The sequence below is a fragment of the Xyrauchen texanus genome, chromosome 36, assembly GCF_025860055.1.
Source record: "Xyrauchen texanus isolate HMW12.3.18 chromosome 36, RBS_HiC_50CHRs, whole genome shotgun sequence".
NCBI classification, from domain to species: domain Eukaryota; kingdom Metazoa; phylum Chordata; class Actinopteri; order Cypriniformes; family Catostomidae; genus Xyrauchen; species Xyrauchen texanus.
In genome coordinates this window covers 24,291,972-24,309,949 of record NC_068311.1, presented here as the reverse complement: position 1 = coordinate 24,309,949, position 17,978 = coordinate 24,291,972, and the positions used below count along the sequence as shown (strand labels likewise).

The 17,978-nt window shown below is 38.9% G+C and overlaps 1 protein-coding gene across 2 annotated transcripts in view; it reads left to right on the top strand.

The window, feature by feature from the left end:
* Positions 1-13,313, top strand: part of LOC127629810 (zinc finger FYVE domain-containing protein 1-like) — a 29,854-nt gene extending 16,541 nt beyond the window's left edge. The window contains exons 5-11 of one of the 2 annotated variants that reach the window (XM_052107063.1): positions 196-304; positions 2,812-2,909; positions 2,985-3,102; positions 3,181-3,351; positions 4,576-4,765; positions 10,928-11,026; positions 11,395-13,313. In XM_052107063.1, coding sequence (XP_051963023.1) covers positions 196-304; positions 2,812-2,909; positions 2,985-3,102; positions 3,181-3,351; positions 4,576-4,765; positions 10,928-11,026; positions 11,395-11,627 — 1,018 coding nt within the window. In that variant the 3' untranslated portion in view covers positions 11,628-13,313. The remainder of the gene's footprint in view (positions 1-195; positions 305-2,811; positions 2,910-2,984; positions 3,103-3,180; positions 3,352-4,575; positions 4,766-10,927; positions 11,027-11,394) is intronic. The other variant, XM_052107064.1, reaches the window with a different exon arrangement.
* The last annotated feature ends 4,665 nt before the right edge of the window (positions 13,314-17,978 follow it).

Genomic DNA, 17,978 nt, shown 5'->3' with positions numbered 1-17,978 from the left:
GAGATGTCTATTCAGCATGTAAAACTAATGTGGAAATGAGTCACACAGAAGTTCTTGATTCACTTGAGTATGATTAGATATCATGTTGTTTCTATGTTTGCTTCTTTGTGACTTAAAATAATGCAGTTAAAAAATGCTTAGGGAATTGAGTAGGGTAAAATCATAGCTAATTTCTCCCAAAAATTATGATTTTAGTGTTCGATGTAAGAACGGCATGAACCACCAGAAAGACGGGGCCCCTCACATGGCTGATGGTCTATGCCAGTATGCCCACCATTACAACAATAAAGTTCTCATCTGCCAGGTAACAACTACTCACTGACATGGCATAGTTTCAAAATAGTTTTTGTTTTCCTCCTTGCCATGTGTTTTTTTTTTTTTTTTTGTTTGGTTTGTTATTTGTTTTGTTCTATTGGTTTTATTAGGTTGGCTTGAAAAAGCCAACCTACTGTTCTACAATTTAAACTTATTATTCTGAAACCAAAAAAAGAAACTCTTAACTCCTCCTAGAACTTTCAACCTACAAACTCTGAAAGTACCTTCAGGCTGGTCTGACTCTGGTAGCTGTATCTTTTCTATATGATCGGAATTACAGAATTCCCTTAGCGGACTTCCGATCAGCCCCAAATTCCGATTTAATTCCATTGAAAGGTGTGGAAACTTTTTCCTGTAATAACTCCTTTAGAGGATTAAAGCTACATCATGTCACTCCACCACTCATACTTTCCTATCTATCACTCCATCACTTTAACCCCCTAGCAACTGCATAGCAACCATATAGAAACACTCATGTCTTAGCATCAGAATATTGTAGAGACATGGAAGTGGGTTTTTTGACTCCAGACGGCTGTCAGCCATTCTGTAACACCCTATGAATCACCTAGCCACACCCTAGCAACCAGATGGAACACCCTAGCAACCATATAGCTACACTTATATCTCAGCAGTAAAAGATCGTAGAGATGTGAATGTGGGTTCCTTTGACTCGGGCCGACAGCCTTTCTGTTACACACTACCAAGTGCCTAGCCATACCCTGGCAACCAGATGGAATACTGTGAAGTCAAACTGAACAGTCCTGATCAATGAATTCATTAAAATATAAAGTATAATCGTTTATCAATATTAAAAAGCCATGGTCAAGCAATGCGGAACTATTAAAATCGAATACAAAACAAAGCTGGTTTCTCGACCAATTAGAGTGCTCCGCGGAACAACGTCGTTAAAATGAAAATAAAATAAAAACATCAGAGCAGTGTGTCTGGCAGATCTGACACAAACCTCTCCATTAAAACTTTGACATCCATCACGAACAAAGTGTGCTAGACTTAAACTTGTTGCCGAGTTAGTTTCAGAGCGTGACTTACTTTTCATAGACATGGCGTAACTGTTTAAGTTTGACATGTTAACTATTTAATAGCCTATAGTTTCAAGCGCTGACTTTTCATAGCATTTGCATTTTTAAAATGTTTATTGGTTAACAACATAGCAAAATGTTAATTGTTGAATTTATGAGTGCACTAGGGGCTAGCCCATAAAGCCTGAATGTTAAACATTTTATACATCCGTGTCAGCATTGTACTAAGCCTATATGATCTACATCTACTGTGAAGAGCTGTATTGAAAACAGTAATTCTGTTTGAAAAGCATTTTATTTACAAGAGCATACCTTTTCAAAGTTTTTCACCTGTGTCACCTTTTATTGAAATAAAAGAAGAGTGAAATCCAGTTTGAAATCTCCTTGATGTGTTAATCACTTTCAAGTGGGGAAATATGAGTATGCGTGTTAGCAGCTTGATAAATACCCTAGCAACTGTGCAGCAAAAGTCATATATCAGCAGCAGAATATCATAGAGACGTGAAAGTGGGTTCTTTTGTCTCTGTATGGCAGCCTTTCCGTAACACACTACCAATTGCCTAGCCACATCCTATCAACCAGATGGAACACCCTGGCAACCGTATAGCAACCTGTTACATCTCAGCAGCAGAATGGTGTAGAGATGTAGAAGCGGGTTCTTTTTGACTCCAACTACCATCTACCTAGCCATGCATTAGCAACCAAATGGAACACCCTAGCAACCATCCAGCAACAGTTATATCTCGGCTGCAGAAAATTGTAGAGATGTGGATTAATTTGACTCAGGTCGGCATTCTTTCCGTAACACCCTCAACAACTGCCTGCCTAGCAACCAGATGGAAGACCCTAACATAGATCAACAGTCATATATCAGCAGCAGAATTTCGTAGAGATGTGGAAGTGGGTTCTTTTCACTCGGCAGCCTGTCCATAACACTGACTGACTGTCCGTCCATCCTAACCTGTTTTTTCAAGCCAACCTCAAAGTTTGTCTACAAACTTTCATTTGTACTACTTGTGTACACCATTTGTTTTGATTTTTGTTTTGTTTCTTAACTTTTAGCTTTTGCCCTGTCTGTTTATAATTTGCTTTGTCTTTTGTTGTGTTCTATTGGTATTATTTCATTTTTAGTGCTTGTTTACTCCATTTGGATTAGTTGCACAATTTCTCAGCTATGCTGCAAACGCTTTGGCAATACAAATGTGCCATTTTTTTCATTGCCAATAAATCACACTAAATTTAAAAATAAATTGAGATTGATTTGCCTAGTCCCTAGATGTAATTCTTTTTAAGGGGAATCACCTCTGATTGTCTTCGTTAATTGAGGTTTTAAATGAATCTGTCTGCAAATGCTGCCCAATATAGATTTGATTTCTCAATTAAAAACTAAAGACAAAGGTTAATTTGTCTTTAAAAAGTTAATAACCCTTATTAACCATTTCTGTTTCTTTTGCAGAGGTGCTATAAGAGTGGAAGGGAAGTGATTGTAATCCCCAAAACATCTGCCTCTGCAGATAATTCATGGCTTGGACTAGCAAAGTTTGCATGGTCCGGGTGAGCGAGTTGTTTTCTTAAACTTGTGTTCTTAAGCCAGTACTCCATACACTCAAACCTGGCCTTTCTATGCAGCTATGTTTTAGAGTGTGCCAGCTGTGGCATTATCTACCGGAGTAGACAGTACTGGACGGGGAACCAGGATCCAGAGTGCAGTGTGGTACGGCCTGAGGTCAAGCATGTCTGGCAGGGGGTGAGCTGTTTTTTGTCCTCTCCTTCTGGTTTAAATGTGCTAGTTCCTTTGATGCTGATGATCTTTTTATGCTCCTAGACTGATACTTTCCAGACAGACCATCAGAATGCCGCTCAGCGGGTTTTGGATGGTGTGACTTATATAATTCAATCAGTGACTGAATACAGCTCAGGCCCTACCAAAGCTGTCACTACCTGGCTCACAGACCAGGTGGCGCCACCCTACTGGAAACCCAACGTTGAAATCCTTGTGAGTTGATATGGCTTATAGAAAGTATTAAATAATGTCAAAAAACACATACAAGGTCCCCAAAATGTGCCCCATAAGCCACATAAAAGAAGTATGAATTTAAATGCATTTGAAAGAAAATATCAAAAAGTGACATTTTCTCAGAGCTAACTTCACATTTCTTAGCCATGTATGAAATTACTTTTAACTGACTGAGCACATGTCCATTTTTAGTGGATGTTATGAAGTCAGTTACTTAAAGTTTCCACAGGTGTCCTTGCAGAGTAACCGCAGGTGTAGTTCATTACATTGACTATAGACATGTTCCACTAATATATTTTTGTCTAATAATATTTGTCTGCACTTTGAACAGTATTTCCATTTGTTTTATCATTTAAAAGCCTATAAACTTATTTTTGTTAAATGTTTTGCTTGAAAATGTGCTTGTTTTCAAATAAATACCACTTTATTTTAATATGTTGTTATCTAATGGAATAGAATTGCTACATTTTTAAATGTGTCTTAAAGGGATGGTTAACCTGAAAATGAACATTCTCGCAACATTTACTCACCCTCATGCTACCCTCAGATGTGTATGACTTTCTTTCTTCTGCTGAACACATGCTAATTATTTTTGTTGAATATCTCAGGTCTGTAGGTCCTCACAATGTAAGTGAATGGTAGCCAGAACTTTGAAGCTCCAAAACTCACATACAGACAGCATAAAAGTAATCCAAATGACTCCAGTGGTTAAATCCATATCTTCAGAAGCAATATGATTCATGTGGGTGAGGAACAGATAAATATTTAAGTCCTATTTTACTTTAAATTCTCCTCCCTGCCAAAAACAAAATTTATAGTAAAAAAAGGACTTAAATATTGATCTGTTTCTCACCCACACTTATCATAACGCTTATGAAGACATGGATTTAACCACTGGAGTCATGGGGATTACTTTTACGCTGCCTTAATGTGCTTTTTAGACCATCAAAGTTCTGGCCACCATTCACTTGCATTGTATGGACCTTCAGAGCTGAAAGTTTCTTCTAAAAAGTCTTTGTGTTCAGCAAAAGAAAGAAAGTCATACTCATCTGTGACCGCATTGGGCTGAGTAAATGATGAGAGAATTTATTTAGTGGAGCCACCATAAATATGACATGCATATGTGTAATCTATATTTAAAGAATAAATTACAAATGGTTGAATGTGGGGAGAAACCTAATTTTTAACACTTGATCTGTTCAGGAATGTCAAGGCTGTAAGCGAGCGTTTGAGGAAGCAGAAAGGAAACACCACTGTCGGGCATGTGGAGAGGGTTTCTGTCAGGCCTGTTCCACCCACAGCATGCCCGTACCTGAGAGGGGCTGGGGTGGCACCCCTGTACGAGTGTGTGATGCCTGTTACCGGCAAGTAGAAACACAACACACTGGACAGGGTGAGCAGATGGTGCTGTTCAAAAAGCTTTGAAGGGATCTTCACCCTCATGTCATCTGTATGATTTTTCTTTGTCCGTGAAAACAGAAGATGGTAGTTTTGTAATACAGCACAACTAGTGTAGTCCAATTCATTAAATAATAATAACTAAATTGACTGTGGTTACTGTAGATACACATTCACAAAGATTGAAAAATATGTTGCAAAAATATGATTGTTATCCTTGGCATGTAGTTGGAAAAAGTACAGAATTCAGCAATTACAGGGTATGCATCTGTGTTTACTACTATAGTAGTAGTAGTAGTAGTAAACACAGATGCATACCTTGTCATTGCTGATTTGCTTCTAGAGGGGGTGTTTGACGTGTATACGTTTAAATATTGAAAACGCACTCTACTCAATTATTCATAGTGGTCTGCCTTATAATTTTGAGAGATTTTAGTTGGAATTCTGTTTTTCTCATATATATATATATATATATATATATATACATACACACACACATAGTTGAAGTCAGAACACATCTACTTGCATGACATGAGTAATTTTTCCAACAATTGTTTACAGACCGATTGTTTCATTTTTAATTGACTATCACAATTCCAGTGGGCCAGAAGTTTATATTCACTAAGATAACGATGCCTTTAAGCAGCTTGAACAATTCCAGAAAATTATGTCAAGCCTTTAGACAATTAGCATCTGATAGGCTAATTGGAGTCAATTGGAGGCGTACCTGTGGATGCTTTTAAAGGCCTACCTTCAAAATAAATCAGCCAAGACATCAGAAAACAAACTGTGGACCTCCACAAGTCTGATTCATCCTTGGGAGCAATTTACAAACACTTGAAGGTACCGCGTTCATCTGTACAAACAATAGCACATAAGTATAAACACCATGGGACCACACAGCCATCATACCGCTCAGGAAGGAGACGCATTCTGTCTCCTAGAGATTAATGTAGTTTGGTGCGAAAAGTGAAAATCAATACCAGAACAGCAAAGGACCTTGTGAAGATGCTGGAGGAAACTGGTAGTCAAGTATATTTATCCACAGTAAAACGAGTCCTATATTGACATAACTGAAAGACTGCTCAGCAAGGCAGAAGCCACTGCTCCAAAACCGCCATAAATAAAGCCAGACTGCAGTTTGCAAGTGCACATGGGGACAAATAACTTTTTGGAGAAATGTCCACTGGTCTAATGAAACACAAATTGAACTGTTTGGACATAATGACCATCATTATGTTTGGAGGAAAAAGGGTGAGGCTTGCAAGCCGAAGAACACCATCCCAACTGTGAAGCATGGGGGTGGCAGCATCATGATGTGGGGGTGCTTTGTTGCAGGAGGGACTGGTGCACTTCACAAAAGAGATGGCATCATGAGGAAGGAAAATTATGTTGCTATATTGTAGCAACATCTCAAGACATAAGCCAGGAAGTTAAAGCTCGGTTGCAAATGGGTCTTCCTAATGGACAATGACTCCAAGCATACCACCAAAGTTGTGGCAAAATGGCTTTAGGACAACAAAGTCAAGGTATTGGAGTGGCTATCACAAAGTTCTGACCTCAATCCAATAGAAAATTTGTGGGCAGAACTAAAAATGCATGTGCGAGCCAGGAGGCCTACAAAGCTGACTCAGTTACACCAGTTCTGTCTGGAAGAATGATCCCTTATTGTGAGAAGCTTGTGGAAGGCTACCCACATTTTTCACCCAAGTTAAACAATTTAAAGGCAATGCTACCAAATACTAACAAAGTGTATGTACATTTCTGACCCACTGGGAATGTAATGAAAGAAATAAAAGCTGAAATAAATCATTCTCTCTACTATTATTCTGACATTTCACATTCTTAAAATAAAGTAGTGATCCTAACTGACCTAAAACAGGGAATGATTAAATGTCAGGAACTGTGAAAAACGTAGTTGAAATCTATTTGGCTAAGTATGTAAACATCTGACTTCAACATACACAGGCATCCAAAAGTTTGGAATAATGTTTCGATTTTGCTAATTTTTACTTTTTAAAATTGTTACTTTTATTCACCAAAGTGGCATTCAACTGATCACAATGAGTAGTCAGGACATTAATAATGTGAAAAAATGACTATTACAATTTGAAAAAAATGTTCAGGACTTCTTAAACTATGTCAAAGATTTCTCATCAAAAAATCCTCCATGTGCAGCAATGACAGCTTTGCAGATCCTTGACATTCTAGCTGTCAGTCCAGATACTCGGGTGACATTTCACACCACACTTCCTGTAGCACTTGCCATAGATGTGGCTGTCTTGTCGGGCACTTCTCACACACCTCACAGTCTAACTGATCCCACAAAAGCTTGATGGAGTTAAGATCCATAACACAGACATTGGTCTGTGTTTTTTTGCCCACTCAAACCTTTTCTTTTTGTTTTTCGGTCTCAAAAGTGGCTTTTTCTTTGCAACTCTTCCCATAATTCCTGCACCCCTGAGTCTTCTCTGTTGTACATACAACTGATGTCGAGTGGGTAGAATTAAATGAAGCTGTCAGCTGAGGACATGTGAGGCATCTATTTTTTCAAACTAGAGACTCTGATGTACTTATCCTCTTGTTTAATTGGATCTGGGCCTTCTACATCTGTTTCTGTCCTTGTTAGGCCCAGTTGTCCTTTGTCTTTGAAGACTGTAATGTACACTGTAACGCAGTTCAATGGAAAGGAGGAGGTGAGAACCGGCTTGGCAATATAAATAATATTTTATTGATAAACTTAAACAAAAGACACAGACACAAACATGCTGATCAGCTGACCTGCCCTCCCTCATCTCTCCCCTGCACCACCTTTCTCAGTCGGCCTTTATCCCTCTCGGAGGCTTGATTAGCCTGATAAGGGACCAGGTGTAGAATCACCACCGGGCCCCGCCCTCCGCCTGTCACATTCCTCCCTCGTTCTCTCAGGCCGGGGACCCCCGGCATGACGTAACCCCCCACACAATATGCAGGTCAGCTGACCATAAACAATCTCTCTCTCTCTCCCCAGCACCACATTCCGCAGTCGGCCTTTATCCATCTCGGAGGCTTGATTAGCCTGATAAGGGACCAGGTGTGCAGAATCACGACCCGGCCAAGCACTGTCACCTATACCTTTCTTCAAGCATTGTATAGCCTTCATTCCTCAAAACAATGATTGACTGATGAGTTTCTAAAGAAAGCTGTTTCTTTTTTTGCCTTCTTTTGACCCAATATTGACCTTAAGACATGCCATATTGCATACTGTGGCAACTCAAAAACAAACACAAAGACGATGTTAAGCTTCATGTCATTACATGATGGCGCCACAGACGGCCGCCTCAGTGTGTGTGTATGCGCGCGTTGTTTTGTTATGGTACCAGGAGCTCTTTCACCAGAGATGAGCTTGTGAACATCAGGGGAACAACACCAGAGGAATTATTTCCTACTTTTCTTCTCCCTACACTGGAAATTTTGGGCATTCTGGTCAAAGGTGCGCTCACCTTTGCTCATACAGGGAAACAGGCTGGTGCGCTTGTGCATCTTCGCCAGCGAGGATTACACACACCGTTACCGGGAATATTTCTCTCTAACGTGCGTTCACTGACCAACAAACTGGAGGAATTACAACTGCTGTTGGGGAAAAACAGGGACTTTTCTTCATCTACTGTTTTGTGCTTCATGGAGACGTGGCTTTGTGGATTAATACCGGACTCTGCGCTGCAGCTGGCAGACTTCCAAATGTACAGAGCGGACAGAGACACAGAACTTTCCGGCAAAACTAAAGGTGGAGGAATCTGTTTTTACATCAACAGCGGTTGGTGCAACGATGTGACAGTGATCCATCCGCACTGTTCTCCTGACCTGGAATCTTTCATCATAAACTGTAAGCCTTTTTATTCACCCCGTGAGTTTGCTTCATTCATTCTGGTCGGTGTTTACATCCCGCCGCGGGCCAACGTGCAGGGCGCACAGCGCATGCTCGCCGACCAGATACTGTGTGTGGAACGGACCAACCCAGACTCTTTAGTTATTGTCCTCGGTGACTTTAACAAAGGAAACCTCACTCATGAACTCCCTAAATTCAGACAGTTTATTAAATGCCCGACCAGAGAGGAGAACATTCTGGATCACTGTTACACCACAGTCAGGAATGCTTCTCATGCCGTCCCCGTGCTGCACTGGGGACGGCATGACACACGTCATGGTCCACCTGATTACTGCATACAGGCAGAAACTAAAGCTCTGCAAACCTGCAGTGTGGACATCAAGGAAGTGGACCAGTGAGGCTGTGGAGGATCTCCAGACATGTTTTGACTCTACTGACTGGGACGTGTTCAGGACTGCTACAAACAGTCTGGATGAGTACACAGAGGCTGTGACATCATATATCAGCTTCTGTGTGGACTGCTGTGTTCCATCACGCACCAGGGTGAGTTATAACAATGATAAACCCTGGTTTACAGCCAAACTCAGAAGGTTAAGGTTTGATAAGGAAGAGGCCTTCAGGAGTAGGGACAAAGACAGATTTAAAGAGGCGAAGTACAAGTTTAGCAAGGCGGTGAAAGAGGATAAACGACGGTACTCTGAGAAGCTCCAACACCAGCTCTCAGCCAGTGACTCTGCGTCTGTCTGGAAAGGGCTCCGGCAGATCACCAACTACAAGCCTAAAGCCCCCCGGGCCATCAACGACCGACACCTAGCCAATGACCTGAATGAGTTCTACTGCCGCTTTGAAAGACAAAGGGACAGTCCTATAACCATTCCCGACGACACCTCCCAACAAAGGGCCAGTCCTGAAACCATCCCCCACGACACCTTCCAACAGCTCCAGCTACAGTGCATTACCTCCACCTCCCCCACCTCAGCAGGGGCCTTGGCACCCCCACCAATGCCCACCTTAAAGGTACCCCCCTCCACCCCTCACCCACCTCAGTGACCACTCTTTCCATCCATGAGAGGGACGTCAACAAACTCGTCAGGAGACAGAACCCCCGGAAAGTTGCTGGACCGGATGCTGTCTCCCCATGCTTGAAGCACTGCGCTGATCAGCTGTCTCCAGTGTTCACAGACATTTTCAACACCTCACTGGAGACATGTCATGTGCCAGCCTGCTTCAAGTCCTCAACTATCATCCCTGTTCCCAAGAAGTCAAGGACCACAGGACTTAACGAATTCAGACCCGTCGCCCTGACCTCTGTGGTTATGAAGTCCTTTGAGTGCCTTGTGCTTTCACACCTCAAAAACATCACCGACCCCCTCCTGGATCCCCTGCAGTTTGCATACAGAGCCAACAGGTCTGTAGACGATGCAGTGGAGTAATAAATACTTTTACACAAGAACAGTTTCTTCCCATCTGCCACTTGCCTTATCAACAAGGCCCGGTACCCACCCTGACACACTCCACACTGCACCTCTGGCTCTACATGCCACTGTACTTACTCTGCTGCTCTTTTATTTTTATTCTTACTTTTAATATATACTGTGTGGACACATTTATATTGCTTATATTTTAATACTTGTTTTTTATATTTAGAAAATGTGTGACACGCGCCTACAACACCAAAACAAATTCCTTGTATGCGTAAAAAACATACTTTGCAATAAAGCTTTTTCTGATTCCGATTTCTGATTCTGATTTTAACAAACCAAATAGCTTTCAACTGTGTTTGATATAATGGCAAGTGATTTTCTTGAACCAAATTAGCAATTTAGCATGATTACTCAAGGATAAGGTGTTGGGAGTGATGGCTGCTGGAAATGGGGCCCGTCTAGATTTGATCAAAAATTACTCTTTGCAAATAGTAATGTGCTGTTTTTCACGTTACTAATGTCTTGACTATACTTAGTGATCAGTTGAATGCCATTTTGGTGAATAAAATATTATATATTTCCATAAGTGCAAAATCTGTACATTATTCCAAGTGTGAGTGTGTGTGTGCGTGCGTGCGTGCAATTTATATTATATAACTGTTTGTCAGTTTGTGCCATTTCAATAGATCAGCATTTGTCAAATAATATTTCCCATGTCAGAAGAGTTTTTAATATTCTCCCAGGGTTGTTGAGTTCACTCTTCAGTTGGCTGAGTATTGTATTTTCCATAACAGTTTTTTAATGGTCCCAATGTGGGATGTTGACTGGCTTGCTGAGCTGAGACAATACATTCTCTCCCCTGCAGTTGCCCAGACGGAACCTCGAACACTTGTCGCCCGGAGAGTGACGGAAGTTGCTCAGTCCACTCTTGATATGGTCTCCACTGCAGTGGACTACCCCCTCTGTGAGTGTAACTAAAACAAACAGTGGAAGCAAACACTGAACACAAAGTGCCTAAATTTACACAAGGAAAACTGCTCCCATATTTTATTATTCTCATTTATGCACAGTGACTTTGCTAAACTGTAAAAACACAGAATTGCTGAGTAGAATACAGCTCATTTACCAGCGTCCCACTAGCTAACTCTAAACAACTGTCGCAACTGCCGCCGTTTTGATTAATTATTGCGCAGTTCAGTCTGAGGGATGTCACACTCACTGATTCAGACAGGATGTGAGGTGACAGACATCCAACTTCCTCTTACAATGTGACACCGCTTTAGTCACTTAATTAGGTATTTCATTTTCGACTTTTTTTGTCCTCCTATACAGGTTTTGTGAAGAGAGTTGTGAGACCAGACTATTGGGTCCCGGATCATGAGATCACCCAGTGTCACTGTTGTAATAAGCCCTTTACCCCCAGCATGTCCAAGCATCACTGCCGGGCTTGTGGGAAGGGAGTCTGCGGGAACTGCTCCACTAAGACCAGGCCTGTGCCCTCCCGCGGCTGGGAACATCCAGTGCGAGTGTGTGACAGCTGTGCCAGCCGAGGGGATTCTCTTTGACTCTTTTACATGCTGGAGACCTTGATGTTTGTAGATTGTTTCCAGGCCTTATATGGATTGTTCACCCAAAAATGAAAACTCTCTCGTCATTTACTTACCCTTATGCCATCCCAGATGTGAATGACATTCTTCTGCAGAACACGAAGAAAGATTTTTAGAAGTATATCTAGAAGTATAATCTTTAAAAAGAATATTTAGGCAGCATAAATGTAATCTATATGACTGCAGTGGTTTAATCCATGTCTTCTGAAGCGATCCAATCGATTTTGATTAAAACCAACCGATTTTTTTTTTTGTGTCATCTGTCATTGCAGTCTCTAGGTACGATCGTGATTTTAATCTTGATTACGCTTCCTAGTGCTTGACGCAGAGCGCTAGATGGCACTAGGAAGTGTAATCGAGTTTGATATCATGATCGCCAAGGAGACTGCTGATGTCAATATTTATAGTGAAAATTTAGTTCTCACCTAAAACCTACTGGATTGCTTCAGAGGACATGGATTAAACCACTGGAGTCCAAATGGATTACTTTAATGCTGTCTTTATCTGCTTTTAGGAGCTTTAAAAGTTTGGACCCTGCTCACTGTCTGCATTGCATTGTATGGACCTACAGAGCTGAGATATTCTTCTAAAAATCTTTGTTTGTGTTCAACAGAAGACAGAAAGTCACACACATCTGGGATGGCATGATGGTGAGAAAAGGATGAGATTCATTTTTGGGTGAACTATCCCTTTAAACAGTGTAGTTACAGGCTAGTGGGAAGATGAAACCTATACATGCAGTTGTATAGATAAACACTCAAGCTCTTCAGAGCATTAGGCTGAGTCTCACAAAGTCATTTGAAATATATAAATATAATTGCTTAAGAAAAGTAAGCCTATTTTATGATTTCATTACAATTAAGCACATTTTCCAAACAAATTTTCATTACCGTAATGCAAAAACAAGGTAATTCTCATTGCTGTAAAGTAGCAATGAAAATGATCTTGTCTGGACATGTATTAAATTTGAAGAATGTATCTAGAATTTACATCCCAGTTAATGTACTTTATTGTGTTAATCCTGTGAGCTAATATACCGCATCGCATTTTAAAATCTCGGTTTAACTTAAGTGCCTTTTCTGAAATTACGGCTGCACTTTATCTCAACTTTATTGATGGTCTTAATGTTATTTAGTTTAAAGCTATAAAATCTCATCCAAAAAGATGCAAACTATACATTAAGTGCAGCTGTATATAAAGTGTATGAAACTTGAATTATTAAACAGCATTTAGAGTGCCTAAAGGATCTCAACTTCACGTATGTGGTGTAAACTTGAGAAATCGTGACGCATGATTTCACTATATGGGTGTGTATGATAATTAATGCTGATTTAACACAGGAAACGAAATGTTGAGTGGTTACAACACGATTATATCATTGATATGTACAGCCACCAAAATGGCTTGCATAAGGCACTTTATTCATATTTGGATTAAGAGAATCACTAGGAATTTCTTAACTACAAGGTTTATTTTCACAATTCCACTTCTATACTTTGTAACGTTTTTCATTATTTTTTTTTTTTATCTGGAATAGAATATTTCATTGTTCTAGTAAAATTATCTGCATTTGACAATCCTGTAATTTTATTTTGATTGGCCAGGACTGTTTCTAAGGCTTTTCAGAACATTAAAGCTATTTAAGACAGCATACCCTTTTGTTGCTTCTTGATTCTTATTGCCACTACAAGATTATAGACATAGAACAAATCAAATAAAAGTCTACATCTATCTAAGTGAATAAACCAGAGGTCATCTGGAGGTGGTGAACCAGATTTCCTGTTCAAGAGCCGTAAATAGATGAAACAGACTCAAATCTGATTTAAACCGTGTAGGTTGTGCTCACATTTCCTCCCATTTATAACATCACTGTCTGGCAAACAGCCCTGGCTCATCACATCTACAGGAAACTGTCCTGTTCAGTATATTGATTGTATAATAATGTCAGCACTTACATGATTACACATTACACAGGCCTTCTGCACGAATCCCAGTTACCACACAAAAATGGAAAAAGTAATTGTGACCACAGTATAACAGAAATACTGGCTTATATCCTCTTTATATTTAATGGCTGGTATTCTTAAAGGTATAGTTCACCCAAAAATGTAAATTGTCTCATCATTTACTCACCCTCGTGCCATCCCAGATGAATGACTTTCATCTTCTGCAGAACACAAAGATTTTTAGAAAAATATCTCCGCTCTGTAGGTCCATGTAATGCAAGTGAAGAAAAATGTTGAAGCTCAAAAAAGCGATCAACAAGTGATCAAATGGATTTTCTGTGAGAATAAACCAAAATATAACAAATCTTTTAATATAAATCTTGCCAGTGCGAGCTTAAAATCTTGATCAGCAAAGAGACTGCTGGTGTTATATTTTGGTCCGTTTTTACTGAAACCGATCTGGTCACTTCTGAAGACATGGATTAAACCACTGGAGTTTTATGGATTACTTTTGTGATGCCTAATGTGATTTTTGGAGCTTCAAAATTGTAATCACCATTCACTTGCATTGTACGGACCTATATGAGAGATTTTCTTCTAAAAATGTTTCTTCTTTGTGTTCTGCTGAGCAATGTCATACACATCTGGGATGGCATAAGGGTGAGTAAATGATGAGGAAATTTTCATTTTTGGGTGAACTATCCCTTTAAGTCAACTGTGGCAGATACTGATTCCTAGATAGTCTATAACAAGGTGTATAAACACATTTTGGCAAGAGTGTTGATAGATTTTGGAACTGACACAAGGGGGAACGATATATTTTGTCAATCGGTCAAAGCAGATAAATAAAATGGCCAAAAATCAGTCAGGCCAATAGTTCAGCCTTTGATTAATTCCTTCTATTAACCAAACACCACACAGGCACATTCATTATCACAGTCAAATTTCAAATACTAGTTTTTCATAGTTTCTTTTTATGATTTAAAAAATGTTTTCATTGCACATTACCTTCAGTAATTTAATAATAAATTAAAAAAAACACAAATAACAATAAACATTACAAGTCAGTGTAAGGCTTTATCAAGTTAAAAAGTTTTCCATCCATTATTACCTCTACAATGTAACCACCAGAGGGAGGCAACACCACTCCTATCAAGAGACCCCTCGGGTCACCCAGCCAAGATGATTCAGCATTTCACTAATTTTAGGATTGTGTCATTAAAAGCATCTTATATTACATCTTCTGTTCTATTCATTTATTATGTATTTGTCAGGTTGTCCTATAGTTCATATACTGAATCAGGAGTATTTAAAGTCTTTAGAATAAAACAGAACGAGCATTCTGCAACATCTGGCTATGGATCACCTAAGAGTAAAATGACAGATAAATAGCCCTGCTTCAAACTCGACTCCATGGTTTAATCCAAAATTCAAGTTATGTTTGAATACAGAGCAAAAGGTATTTTTATTGCATGTTTGTAGATTTTATGGATCAGAACTATTTGTCAATTTGCTGTGCATTTATAAAGGATATTTAAATGTTGTCATACTGTTAAAGATTAGCAAGTAAGCAAAACTTGCTTCGTTTGTGTTCAGAAGAAGAAACTCATACACAACTGAAATACAAGATACAAAATATAAACCAAAACGCATCTGCAAACAAATTGTGCTGGTTTATTATGCAAGTTATTACTATTAAACTATGCAAATTATGCTTTCTCAGAACTAAATTCACTTTTCTTTGCCATTTCTGTAGGTACTTTTAACCTTCAGGTCCCAAAGTCATTTTTAGAGATTGTCAGAAGTCAGTTCTCCTCAAGTTTACAGAGGTGTCCTATCAGAGTAAATACAGGTCAATTCAATGAACCATGGACATAAGTTGAAACCAGTATATCTTCTGAACAGCGTTGTGTACCCTAACTGTTTTTTGTTCAATGCTTTGCTTGAAAAGTGTGCTTCTGCTGTCTTTTCAAAGAAATTTTGAAGTCTAAAACTTTCAAACCATTTTTGGGGCCACTTTTAGACTGCACACTGTAAGACAGCATGGTGATCAGTCTCCCCTTCAAATGCATAACGCAATTTGCATGCAGAGCTTAGTCCACTGCAGGACGCTGTCATGCAATTTGTGTTTATCTCCTCTTGCAGATGCACTTGTCTGGAGCGTGAACTGCAGCATGCAATAAAATGAATAGCATGGGCCATTTCAGCCGAAAGCATTATTGTAATTCCTTAATCCCCATTTCACACACATGATTTAAACTGAAACGGCATTGACAAGCAGGCCTTTGTTTTAAACGCCTCTGTCAGTTTGGTTTTAACTTAATCTGGGCCATTGTTCTATTTAAAGAACAATACATATACGATCATAAATCACATATGGCCTGCATATACATATCCCAAAAAAAAGCATGTTTGGTACCACAAAAATCTCTTGCAGATGCATCAATGTAGAATATTTTTCATCCATCAGTGTCTTCTCCCATAAAGTGAGCCTTTGTACATTTCATTTATAACCAAGGCCCAGTGCTTTTCTGCTTACTGTGGCTCTTTTAGGATGTTTATTAATGGCTGTTTTGTTTCTGTTTCTATGGCAACTCATCCTGCACTGTCCCGGTTTCTCCCTCATTCACACAGTGGGTGTAGGGCAATAAGGGGCGAGTCACCACCCCGGAAACAATTTTTTCAGGCTTTCCAGGTTAAGACATGGTGCCTTAGGTCCATTTATCAATTCCAATCCTCAGCTTTTAATGGGACACAAAGAGGCAATAATAGTGAGCTCTGTCCATCTGTGGTTGAATTTAATATCAAAAAGTCCATTCATACATTTTTATTAAAGGTGTTTTATCAGTTTGGTGTGAACAAGAGGAACCATTTAATAAGGAGTCAGCACTTCAAAATCATCAGTCATTCATAGTATCAGACCAAATTAAATACATTAAGGTTGACATGGTTGTCAATTCTACTTATTTCTATTAGAAATTTGTTTTTGGGTGGACCTCCCTAAAACATACCCAGTTTTCACAAAAGAAGAATAAAAATATATATTTATGAAACTTATATTTACACCATTAAGATTTTGCATTATGACATTATTTCATTCTCCACAAAGCTCCTCATACCATAATGTATCTAGACGTTTTACTTTTGAATTTCCATTATTCCATTAATATGGTCATTCCCATTAGATTCCTGTTACTGTAATATATATATATTTTTTTACTGTATTAGAATAAAAAAACTCTACTGTAATAACTTATTTAATTTAAATCAACATTAATTAAAGTACAACAAATTCTATCATAATATAAACACTTTACTCTTTTATATATATAAATTGTTGTTATTTGTTAGTTTTTTTTGGCTGTCAATCGATTAAAATTTTTAATCGAATTAATTACATGGTGTCCCGATTATACATACTTATATCAATATATAATTACACATAGTTATCTTTAAATATTTAAATAAATAAATATATATATATATATATATATATATATATATATATATATATATATATATATATATATATATATATATATATATATATATATATAAAATAAAAATATTCAGATAATCAAAATGCATTACATTCTTGTGGCAGAAGAGAATAGTAAATGGTATGCACTCATAAGTCAATCATTGGCACACATTTCACAGCAATCCATTTCACAAGTGAACTTGTCAATCATTTGGAGATTTATTATGAGGGCTTGTTTAAGGTTCCGTCAATTTACACGGGAGGGGGGGCACCTGAGACTCGTAGTGACGGATTAATTGACAGCTGCTGTCAGACTCTATGTTATTATTATTCCTCACACGGTTGTAAGACGACATGTACATGAATCTGGCGTGGTGAGCTGGAACCTGCTTACGTCAGCTGTCACCGCTTACGTCACGAAGTACCGCAACAGCCAATAGGAAAATTCAACTGCAGTAGCCACCGTTCAACCTGAAGAGGGCAGTACTCAGACGTTTTTACACCATATATTGTAGAATTAAAACACTTTATACACAAATGTCAAAAAAATTACTTGAATCAATGACCAGTACTAATAAAGCCCCATGCTTACAGATCATTAACTAAAAAAAGTTGGTTTAGGGTTTAGTTACCCTTTAAACACATCTTGAGATCCCTTAGTTCAGATTTGCTCTCCATCAAGTGTTTTGAACGCAAGAACGTAACGTATGTCTGTGTTGTTCTGCCTACTGAAGTGTATTCTTCACTGTATAAACTGTGCGTTGCTCATACAGCTGAAATTTCACTTACTGCCCTCTGGAGTAAACAGGTGGTACTACAAGCTTGCATTTATCAGGAATCTTCCTTATTATGGTGCGATTAATTGCGTAAATCTTTTAACGC